At 37.3% G+C, this 27498-nt stretch overlaps 1 protein-coding gene across 2 annotated transcripts in view; it reads right to left on the reverse strand.

The window, feature by feature from the left end:
• Nucleotides 1-23307, reverse strand: part of ANKUB1 (ankyrin repeat and ubiquitin domain containing 1) — a 39306-nt gene extending 15999 nt beyond the window's left edge. The window contains exons 1-4 of one of the 2 annotated variants that reach the window (XM_039855049.1): nucleotides 22772-23307; nucleotides 21318-21433; nucleotides 11508-11642; nucleotides 2297-2411 (exon numbers count right to left, since the gene is read on the reverse strand). In XM_039855049.1, coding sequence (XP_039710983.1) covers nucleotides 2297-2411; nucleotides 11508-11520 — 128 coding nt within the window. In that variant the 5' untranslated portion in view covers nucleotides 11521-11642; nucleotides 21318-21433; nucleotides 22772-23307. Of the gene's footprint in view, nucleotides 1-2296; nucleotides 2412-11425; nucleotides 11643-21317; nucleotides 21462-22771 lie in introns of both variants that reach the window. The other variant, XM_039855048.1, reaches the window with a different exon arrangement.
• Between the last annotated feature and the right edge of the window lie 4191 nt (nucleotides 23308-27498).

Raw genomic sequence — 27498 nt, forward strand, 5'->3', positions numbered from 1 at the left:
GTTGCCTATCCTCAGTTCCAAATCCTCCAATAGCTTCCCACTGCAATTGAAATTCTAACTCCTCACCTAGGCCTATAAAGCCCCTCATCATCTGCACCCTCATCCCACTTCCTACCAGTCCCTTTCTATTTCACTGTACGAGAGCCACACTGCTCTTCTTACTATCCTTCTAATACTCCATAAGGCATAAGTTGAATGACATGTGAAGGCTGTTCAGAGAAATAAGAATTAGAGAGACAAACCTAGACAGGGTCCCACCAGGTATTGTCCAGGATATACTTGGGTAGGGCTGTCTGACCCCATTGTAGGGAGGGAGGAAAGCTAGCCTGGTGTCATCCAAAATATACTGCATATAACTGACTCCCTGTAACTGATTGCATGTTCACTACACCATTTTTTGATGTGTATGTGGCTTCCCAGGTAATTTTTCTGTATGAAGTAGATGGTCTTTGCAGAACATGTTGGTCTCTAGGACCCTCTGACAGTTAGGTTATAACTAGAGTTATGCATTAATATGCTGGTATTTTGGTTCATACATCAATTTCTTTTGAAATTCATTAGTGAAAATCAGCATATCTGAATTTTATCAGTTTTCTCAATTTGGGGAGAAGAGCCCCCCTGGTTGGACTGACTAGCCTTTGCTTTCATCTTTAGCATTCATGTTATGGGAACTAGAGGTACTCTTCATACTGAGACTAGTTGGTCCTGCTTCCTAAATATATCTTTTCACAGTCTGTCCTCTTAGTCTAGTCCTAAGCCTAGTTCAGGCTGCCATTGTCTCTTGACTATCTCCCCATTTCCCTGCCTGCCTCTATTCTTCACACTGCAGCCAGAGCCAGTGTTCTAAAATGAAGATTTCATCATGGCTTTTCTCTGCTTTCAATGTCTTCCCAACACTTAAATGTTGAAATTCAAATTCCTTTACATTCCTATGGAGTCCTGTATGAGCTGGCTCTTATCTTTCAGCCTCTGGCCACCAGCTCCCTCTTACTCTATGATCTACCATGTAGAACTTCTTTCACTTCCTTCAATTTATCCTCCCTGCCCCCACCACTCAGATCTTTGTACACATGGTTCCATCTGTTTTGGAACATGGTTTTTCTTCTCTCTACCATTTACCCAAGTACCAACAATTAAGGTCTCAGTTTCAGTTCTCCTTCTCAGGATTATCCCCTAAGTCTAGTTAGTTCTCCATACTATAAATTCCCATATCATCTCGCACTATGTCCATGTCATAACATTTTTGACACTGAATAATAATAGCAACAATGCTTAGCATTTATATCCTGCTTACCATGTGCCAGACAACTCTCTAAGTTCCTTATAATTAGTAGGTCATTTAATCTCTAAAATAGTTCTGTGAGATAGATACTATTACCATTCCTATTTTGTACATGAGGACACTGAGGAACAGGATGACTTTATCACTTGCCCAAGTTTATACAACTAAACACTGAGGGAGTACGGCTTTGAACTTAGGCAAATGGGCACTGGAGTTTATACTCCCAAACAATTTGCAATTCTGCTTCTTGAGGATTTGGTTACTTATTTTCTGTTTCCCCTGCTGAACTGTAAGCTTGCTTAAAGCATGAACCATACCTTGTTTATCACTATATTCCTAGGATTTTGCATAATACATAGCAAATACCCAATAGATAATTGTTAATTGAGTAGAGGAATAAAAAGAGCTTTTCATTGTGATCATTTATATCCTCTGAGCTCTTAGATTTCATATAAATTTTAAGTCAAATGGAAATGGTTAAGCACATGAGCACTAGAATTAAATTATCAGGAGCCTACCTTCCTCCACTGCTCCAGCCACACATATTCTACTTTATGTACTGCAAAAGTATGAATTTTGTACTAAATTGCAGTTTGAAAAATTACTTGGGAGCTTAGGAAAAGGCAGCCAATGATTTTAGCCAATCGATTAGCAAATAGTGAGGTTTATTTTTTTAAGGATAACTGCATGTGAGAGTGTCAAGATAATTATTCTGATAGCATTAAAAGGAGCTGTTAAAGGTCTGATATCCAAACCAAACTGAAGTCACCCATTTAAATACTGTTTCCTAAAGAATGTCTACCCTAATTACAATCCATCTCCAAAGGTCATCAACCCTACTGGCGTCCCTGCTGTCTTATTCTAGCAAATATCTCAATAATGATGTCTGGTTGAGACGTGCTAAGTGGAACTTAGCATGGAGCAGCACACTAGCTGTGGAGTGCAGACTTAAGGTCCTATGAAAGTTCAATAAAAATTACATAAATTAATTTAGCATTTGCTTTATCTCCATACTTAAGTACTGGTCTTTCATTTGATAAATAGCGCTGGACTTTTAGTTTTTGTCCAAGGAGACAACCCATCAGAAATTCCTTCCATCCATCCCAGACGTCCAAGCGAAGTGTTGTGCCTGTGGATCAAGAGAGGCAGTTTATAGTCTGGGCCATCCTGTGGTTTGACAATCCATACAACTTCTAAAGATAGCTTTCCCCCAACAGAGGCATGAACTAGATGCAAAATGAAAATAACTTCAGAATAAGTAGACAGGGATGCTGTTTTCAGCTTAGGCCTCTACTGACCTGGAAAAGCCATTTAGCTTTTGTGTACTTACATTTTCTCATTTGCACAGTGATTGCATATAATGCAGAAATATTTTTTTGCAGCTATGTTAAAAGTCCTGTGGATATTGATTCCGTGATGATATATACATCACTATGTAAACTAAAGCTGTTATGTTGAAAGAGAAAACTAAAGAAACTGTGGCATGATAATGAGCTTGCTTCTTGGGCCTTTAGCTTGTGAGTGGGCTGTGGATGGAGTTCAATGATCCTTTTGTTCTATCCTTCACAAAATAGGAGCCATTCTGTGTTGTGAATGTTTATTGCTGTTGGAGGATTTATCACTTGCTCCTCAAAAGTTTACTCTCTCTTGATCCCTATGACATCATATTCCCTTTGTCTTTCAGGCAGGTATTTTCCAGGAATTTTTCCTCAGCCTTCTGATCTGCTCACTCTACACATTCTTCAGGATAAAACCCAATCTGGCTCACCCTGACTTTCTCACCTCCCTCCAGCCTGTGTCACTTACTCTGTCCAGGGTACTCTGGCCTTTCACTTGTCCTTGAGACACACCAAGTCCACTTCCATCTCGGGACCTAAAGACATAACTTCTTTTGTTTCAAAGGGTCTTTATCTAGATTTTTACAAGGGAGTATCTTATTCAGCTTTCAATTCAAGAATCATGTCCTCTTGAAGGATCTTCTTGGCCACCATAGCCAAAGCAATCTCTGCCACCACTGTCTCTTCCCTGCTAATACTCTTTATCTTATGACTTTAATTTATTCATAGCCCCTATCATCAGTACTTGAAATCATTTTACTTGTGTAGAGATTTTTTTTCAGGCTCTTTCAGGGGTGGCTACACAGCCTAGCACTTATTAAGTGCTCACTAAACACTTGTTGTCTGACTAACAGGCAATCTCAGTAATGCTAATGGCGTCATTTACCACCCATCTACCACTCACTCCCAAGTCCAAATCTCCAGCCCTTGCCTCTGCTTCAGCTCCAGATTCCTCCTGCTGGTGACTTTGCCATCCAAAGGATTACACCACCTTCATGTTGTTCTAAAAGACAACTCGTCATCTTTCATCCCCAACCTGCTTTTCCTCCTGCATTTTGTGTCTCAGTTTGTGGCACTACTATCTTCTTTGCTACTTAAACTAGAGATTTTGGAGTTCTTCTTTCTCCTGTCATTTTTCTTATACCCTACGTTTGTACAGCTGCTGAGACTTGCTATGTTTATCTCAGAAATGTTTAAGAACTGCTTCCTTGCCTCCATCTCAACCAGCTCCACCCTATTTTAGGCCACGATAATCTCTTACCTAAATCTACTTTGAGAAGCTTCCGACAACTTTTTCTCTCTTTATTGAGGTCTCTGCTCAAATGTCATCTCCTTTTCTGGCTAACTATCTAAAATAGCTTCCCCCCACCTTACCACATCAATTTCTATCCTCTTATCCTGCTTTCTTTTACTTCACAGTTCTTATTTCTATTTAAAATTTAATATTTTTCTGTTAACTTGATGGTGTTTGCCTTCTCCCATTGACATACAAGCTTCAAGAGAGTAAGAACCTCACTACTCTTGCTCATAGCTCTATGCCTGCTTTCTCAATGGTGCCTGGCTCATGGTGAATATTCAGTTAATGTTTGTTAAATGAAGTTCTGTCCCACTCCCCAAATCCATTCTGGGCATCTGCTGTCCTCCACACACTTAGCAGGCCAGCAGGCTGGCTTGCATTTCTGTGTGCACGCCAGGTTGTTTCTGACCTTGGGGCTTCTTCTTTTGCTTCCCCTTCTGGCTGAATTCTTACGACTCCTTCCCCAACCCCTACTACCAATAGTTTATGATACAAGACTGGCATCGTCTTCTTCAGGAAGCCCTCCTTGACTGCACCATCCTCTCGCTTTCCCAGATAGGTTAAAGGACTGCTCAACTGGTTGCCATAATATACTTTGAAACTCTTTATCATTTATTTCTACTTTGGAATTGCCAGTTTACAAACACTAATAGAAAACTCTTTGAGCCCAAGCATCAAATCTCATACAGTCTGTGGCTCAGTTTTAGTTATGCTGTTGCACTGCAAGGAGGCCTTCTAGAAAATGGATTTATTATACTTGAGACAATGACCAGAAATGGCGTACATTAGGAATCAAGGCCATAGAAACTCTCTTGTGCCCTCCATGTTTCTTTGTGTGTCTTCTCTCTTTCTCTACCAACGAGCTGCCCAACTTACAGTTTCTGTCCTATGACAGCTCTGGCATGCATGCAATATTGGTTTATAATGACCCAACCTTACTTCATGACATCTTTCATTTTCTACCCCTTCTGATAACAAATTTTGTCTCTCTACATTTCCCAATTTGAATTTATAAGAATAATAATGAATAATAATATATTGAATATGAATAGCTAATATTCATTGAATGCTTAGTACATGCTCTGCATTGTTCTAAGTATTTTACATGAATAAGCTAATTTAAGATTCACAACAACACTAAGTGATAGGTTGTATTAGTTCTCCATTTGACAGCTAAGGAAACTGAGGCATTATGAGATTAAGCAACTTGCCCAGGTTTTACATACCCAGTAGGTAGCAGAAGTAGGAGTTGGACATGGACAATCTGGTTCTTATGCCCATATTCCTGTCTTCTATGTCATACTTGTCTCCAAACAAGACTAATTGGTTCAGCTGTGATAGCTGATGTCACTGGACAGCTTATAGATAGGCCTTCTTTGAATCAACATGATAGCCTTGGCAGTAGGAGCTGGAATGTGTGCATGACTTAAGTTATCCATACATATCTTCAGGCTCAGACACACAGTAAGCTCATAATAAATACGTGCAGATAAGAAGGAAAGAAGAGAGGGAGGTAGAAAGGGATGCTGGTCTCATTAGCATTTTGAAGGCATACAAAGCTTCTAAACGTGCTTATTTTTGTTGGCTGGGATAGCGTAATACCCGTAATCTTAGGGTCACAGAATACTGAAGATAAAAAGACCAGTTCACTCAGTGGCCCCTTTTTATAGACCAGGAAGCTGAAGCACAAAGATATGGGTAAATTGCCTGGAGTTATACAGTAAACTGGGAGTAGAATTTGGCCTGGGATTTGTCTTTCAGACTCTATAATGCCTAGAAAGCTTCCTCCTTTCAGTTGCTTTCTTTTTCTTTCCTTTCTGCCTCCCTCTCTTTTCCTTCTTGCTTCCACTCCACAGGTAGACACACATCCAAGTATATGTTCTCTCTGCTGAGTCTTTGCTTTCTGGTTGTCCTATGTTATACGCATAATCCTGAAGTGAGGGTTGGCCTTCTGTTACTTTTTACTTTGGTTTTATATTTCTTGACCTTGGCCTCACTTTCCTTTGTGTGTTGATTATTATTTGCCAAGCTTGTTTACTCACAGAGCCTGGTCATCCCTCCAGCTTGCCTCCACTGTCACAAATCTGGCCTTGGCTAGGAGAGCTCACTCTTTTTGCTGGAGAATTATAGAATTGTTCTGTAGAGACCATGTAGTTGTTCTGCAGATATCTGTAGAAATGCCATGATAAATATTTTCCAAAATATGGATCATCCTCACATAATAGATTTAGTTTCTCTAACGCTTCTTGCTGTACTTAAACTTTCTTATAAAATGTTTGATTATTATGGGTTGCACTAGGAACAAAACACTGTCCCAAGTGCATTTATTTTATCTCCTGACTTAAATGATTTGCTATGTTTTTAGATTACTATGAAATCACAGATGAACTTGAAAAGCTTTAGCCTGGCATTATATACCCCAGCCTCCTTGGTCCTGCACAGTTGAGATCACACAGCCTCCATTCGAAGAACCAGACCAGTCCCAGAGCCAGGGAACAATCTTACTTTCACTAGGAAGGGATATGTTAAGATTCTAGGCCAACAGCTCAGAGGTTTGGTGGGAAGTTGGTGTTCCTGTTCATCCTACTCAGATGTTGTCCTTATTTTAGTAACTTGCCTTAGTTCTCATGATGAAGCCCTCACCTTGTGCCCCAGAGCATAAGTCCCAGTATCTTAGCTTACTCTTTGGGTTTTAGAACAGAGGTCCCATCTCTGTTTTCTGAGCCTAGAACTGAAGTTCTTACTCTGAACCCCAGTCTCTGGGATTAGAGTTCTATAACATGTTGTCAGAGCCTTCAATGTCAACAACCAGCTTGTCTAGGTTCCCACCTCTGATGTCATTCATTCATTTATTAATTTACTACCTTGATGCTATGCTATGGTTTACCCATCAAGTCCCTGTCAAATCTCCCTGAGGCTCACCTTCTGCCTATTCTTGATTTTACCAGTTGCTACTTGCAGACTGACCTGCCTATTCAAGGACTCCCACTACCAGGACTTATTTGATGCTAACCTCCCTCTGCTAGATATCTACAGGTGGGGTCTTTCTGGTCCATCCTTCCTTCCCTAAGTGGTTGCCTCACCTTAGCATCTCAGCTCTCCCTAGCTCAACCTGTCTACTGCTAATGAGCCCTGATTCTCAAAACTACAGAGAAAGCTATATGATTTAAATTCTCATCAATAGTAGGACACCTCCATTAGCCCTGTATTTTATTCTGCTTTAATTCTCTATCTGGGAATTAAATGTTACGGGTGTTAAAACTATCTGTTTCAGTTCCTTTCAATAAAGCAGCTTTAATTTCTCAAAGAATAAAGATAACAATGGATGGTTTTTCTCTTAATGCTCAACTTTTGTTTATCCAGAGAATTTCTAAGTAAGTTAACCAGCACCATTTATTAGCTAATCTTTTCATCGCAATCGATTTGTAATGCCTCCTTGTCACACATTAAATTCCTTCATAAGCTTAGGAATTCTGTTGTGAAATAGACATTTACTTGAAAAATGCTATGTTCTGGAAAATACAACTAAAATCTATAACTGAAGTGAAAGTAAAACTACTGAGACTTACACTTCAGGGCCTCTCACTACATAAGCTTTCTAATTCATTATTCTTAATTTTGGATTATTTTTTAAGAGGATTCCCCCAAATTGTGTATATTTACAAAACCTGGACCCACCCACTCTCTTCTTGTAAACCTATCTACCATTCCCACTCAAGCCATGCAGGAAAGCAGGTGTGAGCAATAGCGCCCATTCTAGGGAATAGTGTCCAGCCTCTCCCCATGTATCCCCTATATCCCAAGTTTCTGGATTCCCTGTCTCTATACTCTAGGGTCTGCCTATCGGACTTGGGCTTTTTCTTCCTAAATGTGGAAGCCATTTCTCTGGTTTGGGTTTCTGCTAATGGGAAACAAAATGAAACACTGATCAGAACTTAAAGAGTACCAATAATAATAGGTTTCAATAAAGGCTTGCTCGGTTGGCAATATAAATTGTTGGAAACAACCTAATCTTGAGTGTGCAATTACCGTTTATTAGCAGTATGACCTTGAGCAGGTCTCTTAACTTCTCTGAGCCTATTTTCTCATCTGTAAAAGGAATTAAAATGGCACAGTAGGTCTCCAAGGGGCCTAAGGGAGCCTGATAGAGGAACCCTGGAGCCAGCCCAGATTTCAGGGTTTGAGCGGACAAGGGCCTGCTCCTGAAACAGTCTCTTGGATATGGTATGTTCAGGCTAGCCATGAAGACATGGCAAGAGACATTTACAGTGAAAAGTACCGATGATATCATCCTGTAAAAGAAAGGCATTCACTCATTCATTCATTTGTTTAGGCACACCTTCTTCCAGAAAGGATTAATGTCAGTTTATAAACATATATAAAATGTAGACAGAATAACAAGCAGACAAGTACACAGATAAGAAGCTGTAAGAGCCAGGATAGAGACGTAGGAGCTAGAAGTGGGCTAAAATGAACATCTATCTCATATAAGTTGTTACAAGAAAAGAGGGGGGTGTGTGTGTGTGTGTGTGTGTGTGTGTGTGTGTGTAACTATATGATGTGCTACTAAACCTCAAGTCACAAAATCATAAATTTTAGGGGATGTTTAGGTTTGATAAATTCTTGATAAGTTAATTATTAAATATTCTATCACCAAAAAAATTCATTAATTCCTTATTATCTTCTTCTTAATCCCTACAAAATTCCTGTCTCCATCCACTTTATTGAAACTGCTCTCTCTGAGTTCACCAATAAAACCAGTAAGCCAAATCAAAAGTTTTTTCTCAGGCATTGTTTTTGGCCTTTTACCAGCATCCTAGAAGTCTCTTCTTTATCGTCTGCAACAATGCAAAGTCCCAGTTCTCCTCCTGACTCTGACAGTTTTCTGGGTATCATTTTCTGACTCCTCTTCGATCTACTTGCCCTAAATTCAGGATGTCTTTAATCCTTGTGCCTTGACATGTCCCTCTCTATTTACTATCTAAGGAAACCACATCTCATAGGACTCGTTGCCCAACTCCATGGGCAGGACACCTATAACAATATCTGCTATTCAAACTATCACTCAAGCCCTAGCTCCATGTCTGTTGTGGAGGAGAATTAGACGATCTCAGTTGTACTTAACAGCTTTGCCACTATCTAGCTCAGTAACGTGCAGGAAAAAAGATACTATGAGTTTCCTTATATCTAAAGTTTAGGACCCAAAGCATAAGTTCCTTTTCCTAATTTTCACCACTGCTGTCTAAACTTTGTTCTTCCCTCTTCTTTAATATGATCCAGGATGACATTCTTTCCCTTCCTCCTGAGCTTCTCAGATTTGTCTTATCCATTGCTAGTGGAATTAGTTAATACTGGGATTATCAAAAGTGCCAATTAGCATATCACCCTGCTTCTAGTCTCTCTTCACTCCTTTCAATATTTCATGCTGCTTGTTAGCAGATTAAACTTCTGTTAAAGCACTCCTGTTCCAGAATGGACATGGCTCTGGTTGCAAGCACATTAAGCCTGTGTTCTGTTGTCTCATTCCTAATTCCCTTCTCAATCTGACTTCAGCTATGTTTTCCATTGGTCTCAGCAAGGCTCCTCCACTCTTCAGAATGATGTCTTGCTTTCTGTTCTCCCTGCATTAAGCCCATGTTCATGAACCTGTGGCTCGTGTTTTTCTCCTGGCCCAGAAGCAGAAATTTCTTCCCTTCCCCCTCTCAGATGATCCTGCACCTTTGTGTGCTTGAGCCCCACATTCTCCAGAATGCCTTCCCTTGAGCCTTTTGGCCTACACTGAGCTAGCTGTCTTATTGGATTATAACTGAGTATATGTGCATGCCTCGTTTCTAACAATTTATTGTAAATGACCAGAATGCAGAGGCAGTTTTGTATATTTCCGTATGAGCTAGCATGTGTGATGACTAATTGAGCTACCGAAATCTTTGATTTTTCAATCTGAAATTGACTGCTTCCCCAAAATCTTCTGATTTTCCACTGCCTTTGGAAAAAGTCAAGGTTCAACTCCAGAAAGCACCAGGGATAATTTATTGACTAGAAAGAAGAGAACTTGGAAGAGAGGCTGATCAAAGACTACTTTACCCTCTATTTTAAAAAGGTGGGCTACTTAAGGAATATTAGGGGTGCTTTATGCCAAATACTTCCTCCTTTTCCTTTGAGACCCTTTTTTCCTTGCCTCTCTTCCCATGCCTTGTGTCCTCATGGTGGCCAAAGCAGTTTACCCTGGTCATGCTTGAGCTTCTAAGTTTATATCTGAAAACCCTTATTCCTAGAGGGTTATTTTAAGATGCTGATATAATTCTTGACACACCCTGAGCAAACTATTTAAGCATTCAGAAGCTTTTTGCTTTCTTTAAATCTGTAAAAATTTGGGGGTTAGGCCAAATGTCACATCGTGATCTGAGCAATCACCCTAATTTTCTCATTTATCCTTTGGTATTTTATCAGATAACTAGATCATAAATTGCTTAGGGACAAATACCACTGTGTGCCTTACTTAAGCCCCTGCTATGTTCTGGGCAGGGCTGATACCCCAGCAAGCTCACCGAGTAGGTGTGTGCTTCACAATGAAGTACTCTGAGGACAAATCCTAGAATGTTGCTTCCTCTGATCAAAAACAGCGGTGATAATTGATGTCAAAATTTTGAGAGCCTCAATTAAAAATAACAGGAAAGAATAAGCAAATGTAATAGTCAGGAGAAGTAACAATAAATGCAAATTTAGCGATTATAAAGGACAAAGCTGCTGAACTGAAGAGTGTCTACAAAGCCCTATTATATGCTGGAAGAAATCAAATTCCATTGTGACAAATGTTACAGCACAACCTTAACTAAAGATGTGCTAAATGTCGGCGAAGACTCATTTGCCTCAAGCAAGAATCTCTGTAAGTTTTGAGCCATTTCCAATATGGTAAAAACAACATTGACAGTCTTCTGAGTTTGTCTCAATGGTGTATGGCTACAGCAGACATGATCTGGAAGTACAATATTTAAAGAGAGGTTGTAATCTGTCCTTGAAGGATGAATGCCAGCTCAGTGAGGCAGCTGTTCAGCCTGCACAGTATTGGTTTTACCCTATTTGAAAGATTGGTTAGTATAACTGACAATATTTTAAAATGAAATTGCATAAAGCAAGTTTCAGAACAGTGTGTATATTTGCTACCACATGTTAAAAAGAGGAAAAAGAATATGTACTTGAATTTGCTTTTATATATACTTGAAAGATATTTTGAAAGAGAAAACTATAAATTGGTTTGAGTCTTGCTCTTTCATCCCGAGAATATTAAGTCCTCTTGTTTTGAGTAAAGAGAGCAAGACAGGGCAGGGCTACGAGACCTTTCTTATGTTTGGTCTACAGAACCAGACACCAGAGAGTAGTGTTGACAATTTACATCCACACTGTGCTTACAGAAGTTTTAGTTTAGAAACAACTCCTCCATCTGTTGCAAGTCTAGTGTCAAAGAACCCTAGTGCTGAGTAGTAGCTGGGTCAAGTGTAGGGGAAGTACCGATGTCAGTCTGGTAGTCCCTGAGGGTATTGCAGTCGTACATCTCCAGTCCCCTTGGAGTCCGGAGACAGAAGACACTCACAGGGAAGCCACATCTCAGAGCTACCAGTGTTCTCAGCTGAGACACTTTTTTACCAAGAAGGGAAGTGCTCTCCATTATTGGCATCATCTCTTGGGTCACTGCATTGAACACATAAAGAGTAGGCTTATCTTCTTCCTATGGAGAAAGAAAAGGAGGGAGCTCAGAAATAAGCACCATCTGGAGGTTGACACAGGGACAAACATTTAGGAGGGTAGCTCTGAGTGCTTCTAGTTCCCACACATGGGTGCTAAGGATGAAAGCAAAGGCTAGTTAAGTCTCTTGACTTCTGGTATGAGTCTTGCTCTTCTGTCTGAGGATATTGAGTTCTGTTTTGAGTAAAGTGAAGGAGTCTTGGCAGGGCTTTGGGATCCTTCTTACTTCTAAGTCTACAGACCCAAATACACAAGAGTGTGGATAATTTATATCCATGCTGAGCTTCAGGACGTGTTATTTTTGAAACAACTGTCATGATGCACTTTAATTTGGAAATACTATGGATTCTAAACCTTCAATTTAAAAAAATCCTTTCTGTACAAGGTTATCTCTGGGGAGTGGAACCGAGTTCAGGGTGGGAAGGGAGTTTTGCTTATCCTTTTATGCTCTTCATTGTCTGTATCCTTTGTCCTTTTCAAAAAAAAATAACCACGTGCATTTACATTTATTATTTGAAAAAAGAAGTACCAAATGTGCTGGCTGAAAAATTACTGCTTGGCTATCGCCCATGGGAACATAATGCTCTAACAATAAGCTTTCTGCTTTTGTATCCCCACTTGTACAACCGATCTGTGGGTTGACAGTTAGTAAAAAGAAGAAAAAATATCCTGTACTCCGAGATGCAGAGGTACGGGGTTTAGGGCTTAAATACCCTGTACCTCTGCATCTCGGGGCTGCTTGATTTGGAGTCTGCATACCCCTGGCAGACACAGCTGGCTGAATAAAGGGTGTGTTTCCTATAACTCACTGATTTCTGGTGGTCCGGTTGTCTATCAAGGGCTGGTGGCAACAACACAAATGTAAGTGAATAAAAACTGTCCTTTGTTTCTTTTATTTTGTAGTCTAAATGGGAAAGCAAGTGGAACTGAAATAGCTGAAATAGTTTTAAGAAGGAAAGTTTGGGAGAGGTATTAGTAATCTTTGGTTAACAACTGTTAAATCAAGCCAAACCCAAACTAAAAACATAGCAAATGGGGAAAATGGGGAGAGGGGAGGAAAGATTAACATTTTCACCTTTCTAACAACAATAAAAGTGAAACTGGCTTTACTTCCTCTTTAGCAGATTCAGGTCAATCATGGTTTTCTTTAGTGCTCTGTTGTTGGCTTGGCAGATGTGAGTACACAGAGATGCCACTGAGTGCCCCACAACTTTGTAACTCTGGCCTCTCCTCTACAAACCTTGAGCAAAACTGAGGAGCCAGCATCTGGCCTACAGGTTTTTCGAGGGGGCTCCAGCCAGTCACTGCACACTTGTCCCTTTCTTGTTCCCCTCCCACTTTCTCCCATTAAAATTCGCCTGGTTTCTCCAGGGGCCCCTCCCTGCTTCAGGCTTATAATGCATTAAATTTATTCCTCACCTTCCAGATAACACATTGCCATAATATAATCAACATGCAAATCTCTTTGAAAGAGCCTATAAGGAATAATGTTATTGATGGAAGTTTAGGCTGTGGTGCTTTGATTTAAGATCTATTTTAGTGACTCAAATCATTGAGAGCAGGTTCTGGCTCTCTTCCACTAAGCATAAGCCATCCAGCAAGCTGAGCTGCTCCCTGAGTCTAAAGTGCTTGGAACAATCTTTCTCAATAGCTTCTCATAAATCCACTAAATAAAAATTGAAAGGACATAGGATTCACCCTTTCACTTTTACCATGCTCATGCTTTACTATGGCTCCATTAAGGCAAGTACATGCCCAACCTAATTCATGTGATATTTATGAGCAGGAAGAAATTCCTATGAAAACTGAATTAAAATATAGGAAAAGAGAAAAATTATATTTATATATAATTTTATATAATTACATTTATATAATAGCTGTTCCTTATTTCTTTTATGATTACCCCTATTTCCCTTTAACCCTTGGTTTGAATACAAATTTATGTTTAGAATTAAATGGATAATGTACAAACAAAGTATCAAAGGCTCAAATTACTCTTAACAGCTAACTAGCTACTATATAATGTTAGAGAAATAAGTTTCTCAGAATACAAATAAACATCTATATATATGTAAAAATAAATGACTATAAACTAGGTATACATATAGCTCTGAAATAAGTAATATAAGAGAGGATTGTAAAATATCTGACAATTTTTAGATGAAAATCAAAAGTGCAAGGAAGAAAATATTAATTATTAATGAAGCCAGATTCATAAGTCTCAAGAAAATTAACACCTACAGAGATTATTTATTTATTTATTTTTAGCATCCAGGAACTTCTCAGGCCCATTCAATTCATAATGTGTCTGGAACATAGTCCTCATTGAACTATTTTAACTCAATATATCCACCATTTTCTAAACCTTGTTTTTGTAGAAAAACCCAATTTAAGGTCTAATGAGGCTCACCAGCTGGAGATACTTCCTCACTTCGGTTTTGTGAAGAAGGAGCAGGTAGATGTGGTTAATGGCAATCTGCTAGCTCACCTTATCTACGTAAGAGAGGCATCTCTCTGTAGGACACCCTCCCCAAGTATTCTGAATGAGGGAGCACTGGTGGTTATACCCAAGGAAGTCAGATGCTGTTAAATAAACAATTTATACACAAATATTTGCTGGACATACATAAAATTATGTTTTCTTCTTTACAAGACACCAAGGTAGGTGGCACATGCAAAGTGTCTTACTTTTCAATAAAAACACATATATAGATCAGTTTCATGGGAATAATTTCACTTTTGTCCTCAAAAAACAAATGCAATTCACTGTAAATACATACATGCACATTAACAATAAAATAGAAATAGCTAAAGAAACGGAAAGAAAACAGAAGTTAATGCAAGTTTTGAATACTGCTATCTTTTTTTCACAAGTTCTGCTTTTTTCTTTTTTCCCCAGCTTTATTGAAACATAATAGACAATTAACTGCTCATATTTATATTGTACAATTCAGTGAATTTTTTTCAACTATTGTTGGCATACAATAATTCATTACTTTCAGTTATACAGCATAGTGATTAGAGACCTATGTAACTCATGAAGTGGTCACCCCACTAATTCTAGTAGCCCTCTTCCTACTTCTAGTACCCTTCTTCCCGCTTACATATTTTTTTACAACATTGTTGACTATTTTCCTTATGCTATACTTTATACCTCCATGACTAGTTTGTATCTATCCATTTGTATTTCTTAATCCCTTTAATCCCTTTACCCTTTATCACTGTCCCCCAAACCCCACCCTGTCTAGTAGCCCTCAAAACATTCTCTGTATCTTTTTTTGTTTCTGTTTTTGTTGGTGTCGTTTATTTTGTTCTTTAGATTACATATGTACATGAAATCATGAGATATTTGTCTTTCGCTATCTGACTTCATTCAGCACAAAACCCTCTAGGTCCATCAAGGCAATATCTTTTCCATCCTCTTCCTTTTAGTCTGTGTGTATCTTTTAATCTGAAGTGAGGTTCTTGTAGGCAGCATATGTAGGGGTCTTGTTTTCTTAACCATTCAGCCATTCTATCTTCTGGCTGAAACACTTCTTTTTCATTTGAGGTACTTATTGATAGGAATGTAGTTATTACTATTTTTTATTCATGTTTCGATACCTGTTTTTTCTTCTTAAAGAAGTCCCTGCAACATTTCCTGGCTTGGTGATGATAAATTCCCTTAGCTTATTTATGTCTGGGAAGCTCTTTATCTGTCCTTCGACTCTAAATGATAGCTTTACTGGATAAAATATTCTCGGTTGTAGATTCTGGGTTTTCATCACTTTGAATATTTTGTGCCAAACCCTTCTGTCCTGCAAAGTTTCTTTTGAGAAATCCGCTGCCAGTCTTATGGGTGTTCCCTTGTAGATAACGAATTGTTTTTCTCTTGCAGCTTTTAAGATTCTCTCTTTGTATTTAAACTTTGGCATTTAAATTGTGATGTGCCTTGGTGTGGGCCTCTTTGGGTTCATTTTTTGGTGGTGCTCTCTGAGTTTCCTGGGGTTGTATGTCTATTTCCGTCACCAGATTAGGGAAATTTTCCATCATTATTTCTTCAAAGAGGTTTTCAACTTCTTGTTCTCCCTCTTTTCCTTCAGGTACCCCTATGATACAAATGTTGTTACCTTTAATTTTGTCCCATAGGCTCCTTAAATTATTACTTTTTCCTTGCCATTCTGATTGGTTATCCTTGTCTTCTCCGTCCTTTATATCAGTGGTTCAATCCTCTTCTTCATCCACCCTATTGACTCCTTCTAATATACTCTTCATCTCAGATAATGTGTTCTTCATTTCTGACTGGTTCCCTTTTATAATTTTCATTTCCATTTTTATGTTTTTTATCTTTGTTAAAGTTCTTACTGAGTTCATATACGTGTCTCTTAATTTCATTGAGCTTTTTTATAACCAGTGTTTTGAACTCTGTATCTGTTAGATTTCTTGACTCTATTTTTCCTTAATCTCTATTATGTTCTTTCATATGGTTTCTGCTTCTTTGTCTTCCCATTTTGGCTAGTTTTCTGTGTCTGTTTCTATGTACTAATCAAAGCTCCTATGTCTCCTGATCTTATTAGTTTGGCTTTGTATAGTAGGTGTCCAGCAGCACAGTCCTGAGAAGGGTTCAGCTGCAGGCCAAGTTTAGCCCCAGCCTGTGCTTCTCTGGAACCACCTGTTAAGATTCAGCAAGCAATCCATAGTTGTGCTTATAGTTGCCTCAAGAAGCCATGCCAGAAACCAAGGCCAGTATAAGTCTTGGTGCTGCTCAGCAAATGACACAGGACTTGCAGGAGAACACAGCTGGATGTGGTTTGGGTAGGGCCATGAGTTGGGGCAGAGCTTCAGGGAATCCTCTGAGCAGAGCGACCTCCATTATCCAGTTTGATGATGTCTCAGCTACCTTTGATGATGGCAGTGCTACCTCCACACACTGCGAGTGGGGGAGGGCTCAACAGAGAAACAATGGATGCTGTGGGCACTTATGCTCAGGAGAAAACCTTAAATCTAGCCCTCTTTCAACAACTCAGTATTCCCTTGTAAGTCTCTGGTGCCCCCTTTTCCCCTGCCCCCTTACCCCCTCCTGCCATCCAGGAGCCAACTAGGTGCTGGTGTCAGAGTGAGCAGGCCAGTCACCGCAAAAATATGGTCATGGACACGGCCCCCTTATGGGGAACGTCCCACAGCTGCTGGCTGCAGATGCTGTAGCCTCTGTTCCACTCAGCTGCTGGGGACCAGGCAGCCTCGTGTCTTGGCCCCTTCCTACTTCCGACCATTTCAGAGTGATTTTTTATTTCTCTCCCTGGTTGTAGGGCTTCTCTTGATCTAGATCCAGGAGGTTCTGCTTGCTATTTGCTCTGTGTTTCTGTCACAGTTCTGATATGGTGGCAAGAGGAGATGAACAAAGCTTCTATCATATACACCATTTTTCGCAAGTTCTGCTTTTTTATATTTTGCTTTCTTGAAGTTGCAGCACCAAATAAGCAGAAACTTGCCCCAACCTTCCAGAGTAGACTGAAAGAGGAAATGTTTGTTTTTGTCAAACTGAATGAATTCAAGCTGAGATGTCTTCATAAACATCTAACCTCATAAACTTGTCCCTTTGCTTGATAGTCATCCCAGAGAGGTTATGCTTGGAGTCTAGAACACTGAATTTAAACATCTTTCTTCACCAAATTCTTTACATACTATTCTCTGTGTCTTATCTTAGAAAAGATAGCCATTAGAAACATGTTTTCATTCATTTTTATTATTCATTTTTATGAAGCATGTTTACATGTTTTTGTGTATAAAACTATATTTAAAATCTACATTTATATATGTGTCTCCTGGATTTTGGTGTTTATACATTAATAGTGCCTTTCAAAAGCTAAAATGTAGATTATTTTGAATCATTTTTAAACCTATTAGTTCAAAGTGTATTGTTCAAACTTCTACAACTTGTCTGATAAACATCTACTCAATGGTACCACAATTTATCCAATCTTTTACCATAAAACAACATTCCAAGGGTGCCAAAACGGATTAACTAAATTTTAACCCAGCCGTGGTTTGGTGGCAGTATAATGATAGAAGTCAGGGAAACCAGAGGAGTGTTAGGGACACTGAGCCCACCTCACACTTTGGAAGGCACAACCTGCCAGATAGTTGCTTCTCAGTCCATTTTGCAGTAGGGCCTGGACTTGTGACCAAGCTGCTCCCAATAGGCCTAATCGTCCACTCTCACTTAGAATTAGGAGCCAGTAAGACAGAGAAGCAGCAGAGGGGGAATCCATACTGTGGTGGCGGGTCTGAAGCATTTCTGTCCTGGCAGCAAGGCTGGCAGCAGTATCCAGTGCCTGCTTCAAAGGCTCAAGGATGGTTGCATTGGTGGTCTTTCTGGACTAGTTCTGGGCATGATTTAGAAATTGTTTCTGGCTGCATAATCTCTGAGCCAGATTTTCCAATCTTTCTGTCAAAACTGTGAACTACCTCATAGCCTTTCAATACATTTATTTTCTGCTTAAATTGTCTAATGTTCATTTCTGCTGCTTGCAGCTAAAAACCCTGATGCTGGCTAGCGAAAAGGGCAAAGATACAGGAGCACCTTGCCATGAGAGTAGAGAGGGAGGAGAGATGCCATAGTAAGGTAGAGAATCCAAACCCTGAAATGCATCTTAACTTAATAGCTGCTTCAGATAGCAATCACGTATTTTCTTGTTAATTTTCATACTTTGCCTCTCAAGGCCTTTATCAACTCATTTATTCAACACCAATTTATGAAGAGCCTACTATGTCCCGGGTACTACTCTAGGTACTGGGTTACAACAGTGAACAAAATCAAGCTATAATTTCCACAGTAACACCGGTTAGAATGAGGGAGGCAAATTCAACAGCACCTCCATATGTTGGACAGTCACCTTGGCCTTGGCAATGCCTCACGCCATGGTTTACAGGAACTTAGCGAACTGTAACAGCATCCATAGTTAATGGCAGGACTAATTCCTATGTTAACAGAGCTTGGAGGTATATGCCATAGAAAGTATTTCTTATGGTTTCTATAGGAGTTTTTTCACAAAAAAAAAAAAAGGAAAAATTAATGCAATGTTCTTTTCCCACTATTCTTATGTCACCCCCCTTCCCACTCACTTTTCCAAATGTGTCTACATTACCGTGAAAGAAGATGTAATATGCAGGGAAACTGGAAAATGTATCGACTATTTAAAAAATGTACTTAAGAGTAGATCACCTCTTAATTTATCTGTCTTTCCCAGATAAATTAAGCAAAACCTTGTAATCCACACAAAAAATAAACACAATAAAGCAAATATTTTAATTATTTTATATCTACTTGCACCTTTTTAAAAAGAAAAATTGCTTACTTGCCAAGTTTTTAAACCTTATAAAAGTGTTTGGTTCACATCTTGATATTTCTAAGTTGTACCAAAATAAATTAAGAGACTCTAGCTTTTCTAGATTCTGAGTAGGTAGAACTAATTGTGTGAAGTAATATAGGAAAGGTACTATATAATTTATATATGTCTAATTACGCAATAAAGCAATAACATGACTTAGAATACAGCCTTTGTTTACATAAGGCGGATCAAACAGCAGAAAGCAGATATGACTGCTTTCCTTATGGCATGGATATTTTTATGAAGTGTTTTTGTTCTAAGCCCGTTTTGGACTGTTATACATACACAGGAAATTATATGAATTTTTGGACTAGACCTATTTTATTATCTAATCTAAACAGGAGCTAAGTTAGGATAGAAACCAGTATTTATGACTTTTGCAGGTAATTCTCTTCCTTCAGATTAAAGATAATATTTTCTTTCTCAAACCCAGTGATAAGAAATTCTCTAAACATGATTCTACTGGAGAAGGTAAATATTAAGGTCAGTAAGATTTCCCTGGAACTTGAGAATTTTTAATTAAACCCTATGTGTTGGCCAGTCTTGTGACACTTGGTTATATCTTGACTCTCTTTAACAAATCCTTTTAACTTCTACACTCAATTTTTTTTATTAACAGTTTAAACTCCTGAGAAGTTTAGAGTTCAATGCAAAAGAGGCTTGCATCACTGTGATAGATGGTACTTTATTGTCATAATGAAATATTTTTATAAGTAAAACTATGAACACAGGTTGCCTCAGGGGTGGGAAACTGGGAGCCAGAGATAGGAAGGAGACTTTTTACTGTATATCCTTTTGTATCTTTTGAAGTGAGCACCGTGTGAATGTCCTACCTAGTCAAAAATTAATAAAATTTTAAATAAGAAAAATAAAGTCAGTTCTTAGTTAAATAATGGTATCCTATTCATATTCTTGACACAATTTATCTATATTTCTGAATACCTATGTTTCAATCAAATTCCTCCAGCTAGCTCAAATATTAGTAATCAGCTTGTATCACTGTCTCCAACTAAGCATACAATAGAAATGTCTTAAATATCATTATGGGCATTGAAAAATTCCAGGAAATTTTAGAAGGTTAACCTATATAGTACCAAAACCACAATGTATAAGTATATTTAAAGATGTAAAAGAAAAGACATTTAAGAAATGATATGGAATTTAATCTGCTTAAAAAGTATTATATTACAATTTTCTGAATGTCAGAGGAAGAAAAGAAGAAATCAGAGTTGTTTTTATTTCCCTTTTTGATAATTAAAAATTCTTTAATAATATTGAAATGATAAATGACTAAATGCTGAAAAATATTAGACACATATACAAATATGGTCTTTTTGTTTACATAAACAGGATGATATAATGCTTATTTTCTGTGACTTGTCTTTAATACATAATAATAAATATTTTAGAATTTTCCTTTTAAATATAGACTTCCAACTTAGTCAACTAGTAAAACATTAAAACAAAGAGAGTAAGCTTTGGCTACCATAAATTTTTTAAAATGTTAAATATGAGAAAATAAGTGCCTCACTTGGCAGGGAATATGTACTTTGCTAAATTCCTTGAGGCTCATGTTTTATGGGGTAAAGAACTAATACTGAATAATATTTCTGCCCTAGGGAGCAAATCAAGCTCTTTAGGCCACCTGTCTCTTCAAGAAATTGTCAAATATTAAAAATCCTCCACTCAGAAAATCTCCAGAGATGTAATTTTTCATATATGACAGTTTTAGGGTTTTATAAAGTTCTTAAAGCCCATTTATGGTCCCCAAATCAAGCACCACAGATTAAGGACCTTATAAATGGAAAAGGCTATCTCTGTTGTATATACACCTAATTCATAAATGGCTACTCTGGCTGGATTTGAATGCAGAATCTGCCCATTCATGCTTATTGTTACTGAGACTTTTTTCCCTTTCTTCACTTCACTGCTCCTAATCCATTGTGGACCCATGGAAGTGACCTAAATATTTTCTACCTATATCAATATTCAAGATCCTCCTCTTGGCCTTATTCCAATATTTGTGGGTTGCTCTGTGATGACTGTTTGGCGCAGGCAACAAATTAGATAGGAAGGGAAAGAAGGGGGAACTTGAGGCAGTCTCTATACCTTATTGCCCCTTACAGCATAAATTGTACATAACACCAGTTATACAAGTGGAAGAGACAAGGAGAAGGCAAGAAGAGTATACCTCTTCCTAAGTAATGAAATTACTTTCATTGAAGTAGCCACAAGTTTATTCAAAATGAAATAGGCATCTTGAACAAATGTTATACTGATCATCATACCTTAACAAAGCATTTGAGAGTTGAACAAAAGGATATTCCAACATCAGCAAGATTCCAGCTGTCCTCTAGGGCTGCTCCAGCATACGTCAGCTCCAGATACCGCCTCCCTTGTTCATCTTCAGAGAGAGGAATGTGGAAATAATCCTTAAAAATCAATAGCATATTATGAAATCAATACATATTTACATTACCAAACTAACATGTAATTTCTTTTTGTTTACATTTTCCCACCGAGCATTATAAAATTGTTTGAGACGGAAGGAAGAAGTTTTAAACAGGGGTTCTTAACTTGGAGTCTATAGAGCTTCCCAAAGTTTATGGATAGAATTTAGATGGGATAAAACTATAACTCATTTTTATTAATTCCAAATGAAGTTGAGATTTTCTTTCAGTTATGGATGTAGGCAACAGTAGCTGGCTGTACCTGTGACTTTGTCACTGAAAGGAATCACTGATATTTTCATATCACATTATAGTTGCTGCAGTTATCTCAAAATATTATACTGATCACTACTTTGAAATTATAATAGTTATCAAATACACTGCTAGAACTTGTTAATGTTTTAATAAAGAAGCCCACATATCACTATATCATAAATGTATTTTCTAATCTTTGGAAATTATATTTCAGTATAACTGGTTTCCTTTTCTTTGTATGTATTTATTTTATGCATTTACAGACATTCTAAGAAGGAGTCCATAGGCTTCACCAGATTACCAAAGGAATCCATGCCACATAAAGGTTAAGAGCCTCTGTGATCGAAGATCTAGATTTCAGTGATCCCAGTAATCTATCGAATATCATGATTCAGTAAATGCTCCTTATGATCATTTCCAAGTCAAATACCATTTGATGGTCAAAACTTAAATATTTGTCCTAATTTTCCATTTTACAGTAACTGTTTATATAAAGTTTATAAGATAAAGTTATTACACCCAAATTGTTCTTATTCTGACTTTGTGATCCTAGGTAAGATGCAACCTCTCTGAGCTTCATTTTCCCTGGATGCACAATGAAGATGTAGCCCAGAAGTTCTCCAAAATCCTATCTCCCAAATACTTTGGTTATTTATAGTTGCTTGCTCATCAAACAAGCCATCTATCTGACAACTGGCACACTCCGTTTATATAGCCTAGAGTTTGTTTTGCTTTTTATGAAGAATTGCAGCAATACTATATGGCCCATGCAAAACCCACAGATTTCATAAAGAGAAGTTTAACGATTTTTTCTCAAGAAATTACTGATTCAGTTTGCTTTCCTGTCTAACACTTCCATAGTTACTATCTTCTTATCAAACTATAGTGTAAGCAAACGATGATATTTTGAAATAGTTTTAGTTCCCCATTTGCTGAAAATGTATCCAAAAATATAATCTCTACCCCATATGCAGTTTAAACTTCACTGCATAATTAAAATTAGTATGCATTTTAGTGGCTTAGAGAAAAGTACATACCTTTATCATCAGCTTGACAGCCTCTACGGTTTCATCTGTTGAAACTTCGAATGGTTCAAAAGAGCCCTCAAAGGCTATGAAAATCCTCATTTTCTCAGGGAAAAAAACAAAAAAAAACAAAAAAAAACTTTTTTTCAAATATCCTGTTGGATAGTTGGAAAAATTTCAATTCACAATTAAGGATGAAATTTATGAGCAGAGTTAGCGGTTACTGTCTAGCCTCGAAAGTAAGTTAAGAGAATGTGAAGAGACAGATTCGCAGTATCACGGTATTGGGCAATACATATGGCAACTACATTGGAGGAAATGTTTCTCTGTTCGTGGCAGCAGTCAAGCTACTTTGTTCTTATATTACAGAAACCAGAAAGCTTGACAGTAGTTAGGGTAAGTGTGAACAAGAGTCCAGCATGTAATACAAAAACGCCATACATAAAATATACTTTTGTGATGTGATCACCATCTACTGACTCTTGAATCCATATTCACTTAGTACAGCTGATTGAAGGACCCTTCAAAATAGATATTTGATTGGGATGTCCAGCCATAGAGTGAAGCAAAACATAGTTGCTTTTATTGAATGCGATAATCCTGAAAGGTCTCTGCAAGTAACTCTTCGCTGAAGCATTCTGGTTTCCATAACAACTTTGTGTACTGTTCCCCATTGGTATTTCTAATCCTGCCACTGGGTACAGAACAATAACCACTTGCACCAGGGAGATGAATGTGTAGGCAACTGACTCTGTGGCTTTCCCTTCCCATCTCTGCATAATGGAATTTGCCCAATAGCAACACAATATAGTTGGCAGTTCTTTTAGTCTTTGCCTTTATGTTATTTAGAACAATTTCCCATTGTTATCTCCTTCAACTTCCTGAAACTTGTTGGTGGAAAATATTTTATACCCCACTCAGTAAATGACAAAGATATTAAGCACCATTACTCAAATTTATAAAGTAAGCATTTTACTTAGAACTTAATTCTAAGATTCTCCTCTGAAATCCCAGTATGATATACCTGGTTTAATGGTATTATGTCTAATTATTTTTTTCATATATGCAAATCTTATCTTCTTTCTGAAATTCTTCTTGATCTAGGATAGAATCCTCATCTTGCATTTCTTTTTATTCTTATTGACACTCAGCACAATGAGTCACATGGTAGGAGCACAGTAAATGTTAACCTGTTGATTGATTCTGTTCTGATTCTCAACCTGAGTTCCAACTATAAGAAATCTGAAAAAGTGGAAAACATAAAAAAGGCAAAGGATTTCATTGCAGAGCTAACTCTTTTTGCCTCATATTTTTCAAGTATTACAACATAATTATATCTTCTTATGCTGTCAACATTTTAATAGGAAGCATTTTAACATAAGGTATGATTAAATCTGTTTGGCATCTTGCCCACCCGCATACCCTTCAGGTGCTGTGACTGTTGACTGCTAAAGGCTCATAGCTATACCCTCTTCTCCAAAGATCTGTCCTCAGTTGATAGGAGCTGACTTGCCAGGAAAACTAGGCATCTCCCTCAGTAACTGACTGCTAAGGGGCTATAAAAGGCCCACCTTCTTATCTTAAGGGGTGAAAATTCTACAAAAGATCCCTGTAGATCATGCTGTGGCTGGACTTTACCTGAAACCCACATCCTTCCTCAGCTCTCTCTTCTTCTCAATCCTGCTTAACTCTCTCCCTTACTAGTTTTCTTGAAGAGCACGCTCTAAATAATTGGAAAAGAGTAAGTAAAATTATCTCAATCATAGAAGACATAATTGTAAACCAAGAAAATCATGAAAATTAAAATTTTAAGATGCTACAAATAATGGAATTATTCAACTAAGTGGCTGTGTTTGAAATTAATATATGGAAATGAATAGCTTTCTAGAAATGAATGACAATATAGAAGTCATAATAAAAGAAAATACTCCATTTATAAAAGAAAAAAGATAATATTTTAGGAATAAACTTAGCAAGAAATACAGAAGAAGTGTATCAAATAATTGTAAAAACACAACCAATCAACATAAAAGACTTGAATAGATGGACCGGCATACCATTACCTCAAAAGGAAGTATCCAAACCATTAAATTTGTCAATTCTTCCTAAGTTATTACAGGTTTCCCCCACTATCCAAAAGTGGGCTTACAAGAATTTAGTGTATGATTAAAGTGGCGTCTCATATCAGTGGGGATGGTGTGAGGGAAATTAGATAGGATAAGATTAGCCTGAAAAAAAAGTAAGCCTATACTTTTTACCCACCTTCATGATAAATTAAAAGTGAATCAAAGCTTTAAATGTAAAAATAGAGCTATAAAAGCATTAGCCTTATAATATTTTTATGAGAAGTTTTTTTAGTCATCTCCAGTGATAAGATCTTTCTATGACAAAAAATACTGAAGCCATAAAAGAAAACATTGATAAATTCAACTATATTTTAAAAAATCTGAATGGTAAAAATCACTCAATATAAAGTCAAAGACAAATTAACTGAGGAAAATATTTACAACTGTTATAGATAAATATCAATTTTCTTAATTTACTAAAAGTACCAATAGATTAGTTAGGAAATGACCAAAAATTAAAACAGTTCACAGAAAAAGAAATACAAGTGGCTTTCAAATATTTATATATGTTTAACTCATAATAGAAGAAATGTAAATTAAAACTATAACATGATGCTATTTTTTACCAAGAAGTTTAAAAAGATCCAAAGTTTTATGACACGTTTTTGCTGAGTCTCTCTCATCATACTTTGCCGTAGGGAGTGTAATTTGGTACAATTCCATATAAAAGAAAACTTGGTAACATATTAAAATTACAAATGCTCAGATTCCTTGATCTACCAATCCATTTCAAGGACTTCATTTTTACAAATACGTATGCCTATTTTCAAAATGACATAGGTACAACATTATTCATTACAAAGCTATTTGTAAAAGCAAAAGATTAGAAACATCTTCTATATCCATCAAGGGTGGACAAATAAATTATTTTTTATTCATACAATGTTATACAGCTATAAAAAAGATAAAACATGTTCTTTCTATACCAGTATGGAAAAATCTCATTATATCATTAGGTGAAAAAAAATAAGGTGCAAAACAGAGTGTATAGTACATTGCCATTTGAGGAAAACAGAGAGAAATCATATCTATAGATATGATATGTGACATAGATAGTTTGTGTGTACCTCAAAATCCTTGGAAACATACTCAGGAAGCTAGAAACATGGTGCCTGTGGAGAAGAGACTTAAGTAACCAGGAATCAAGGATGAAAACAATACTTTCACTGTATTATCTTTTTTTAATTTTTTTTTTAGAGAACTTCTAGGTTCACAGCAAAATTGAGCAGAAAGTACAGTGTCTCATATCTCCAAATGCCCCCTACCTTCACACATTACAGCCCTCCCTTCAACAAAATCACAAACTGAATGGTTTATTTGTTACAATCGATAAACCTGCACTGACACATCATCATGGTGTTGTGCATTTTATGAGTTTTGATAAATGTGTAATGACATATATCTGCCATTGTAGTATCATATAGAATAGTTTCACCGCCCTAAAAATCCACTGTACTATGTTATTCATCCCTTCTTCTCCACTACTAACCTCTGGTAACCACTGTTTTGTTTTTTTTTTTACTGTCTTCATAGTTTTGCTTTTTCCAGAAAGTCATACAGTTGGAACCATACAGTGTTTATACTTTTTCAGATAAGCTTTTTTCACTTAGTAATATGCATGTATTTTCATTGCTTGATAGCTCATTTCTTTTTGGTGTGGAATAATATTCTATTGTCTAATGTACCACAGTTTCTTTATTCATTTACCTATTGAAGGCATTTTGATTGCTTTCAAGCTTCGGCAGTTGTGAATAAAGCTGCTATAAATATCCATGTACGGTTTTTTGTGTGGATGTAAGTTTTCAACTAATTTGAGCAAATACCAAGGAGTGTAATTGCTGGGTGGTATGGCAATAGTATGTTTAGTTTTGCAAGAAACTGCTAGAGTGGCTGTATCATTTTGCATTTCCACTATCAATGAATGATAGTTCCTCTTGCTCCACATTTTCATGAGCATTTGTTGTCGTCAATGTTTATATTGTTTTTGTTCTTTTAAATTTTGAACCATGTGAATGCATTAGCTCACCAAAATTTTAAATGAGAAATAAAATACAATAAAATGGAACAAAAAAAGCCCAACTCAGTCTCTTCTAGAGGCCTTCTTGATCTCCCCAGGAAAGTTGACCTCTTTCTCTATTCCTTAGCTGCATCATTCATTCTTTAACAATAGGACCTTTTACACTGCATTTCATTATTACATCAGTGTCAGCCTCCCCCATTAGACCGTGAGCTTCTCCATGGACGAGTAGTGTCTTAATCACCTTTGTATACCCAGTGGTTTAGCTTAGTTCCTTGCAATGGCTGAATAAACAAGCTAGATTATTGTAGATTAGTAACACTAAAAGTTGCCTGGTAAGAATGAAGGAGACTAGAAAACTCTCTTAGCAATCTAGGGAGAGCTTGAAATGATAAAAAGATTAGACTTGAAAATGTTTTGTTATAGTCTAGGAATAGCTTGCTTTTAGCATCTAGAGGCCCTTTTTGTTCTTTTTCTAAGAGCTTTTGATTTATTTAGCATATTGAGTGCCTCTTACATGCAATGGAATATACTAGGTCTTTGGAAGACTTGGTGATGGATGTGACCTTAAGGGATTTGCCATGAGTAGAGAAGAT

Source organism: Pteropus medius, unplaced genomic scaffold, assembly GCF_902729225.1.
Source record: "Pteropus medius unplaced genomic scaffold, Ma_sr-lr_union100, whole genome shotgun sequence".
NCBI classification, from domain to species: Eukaryota; Metazoa; Chordata; class Mammalia; order Chiroptera; family Pteropodidae; genus Pteropus; species Pteropus medius.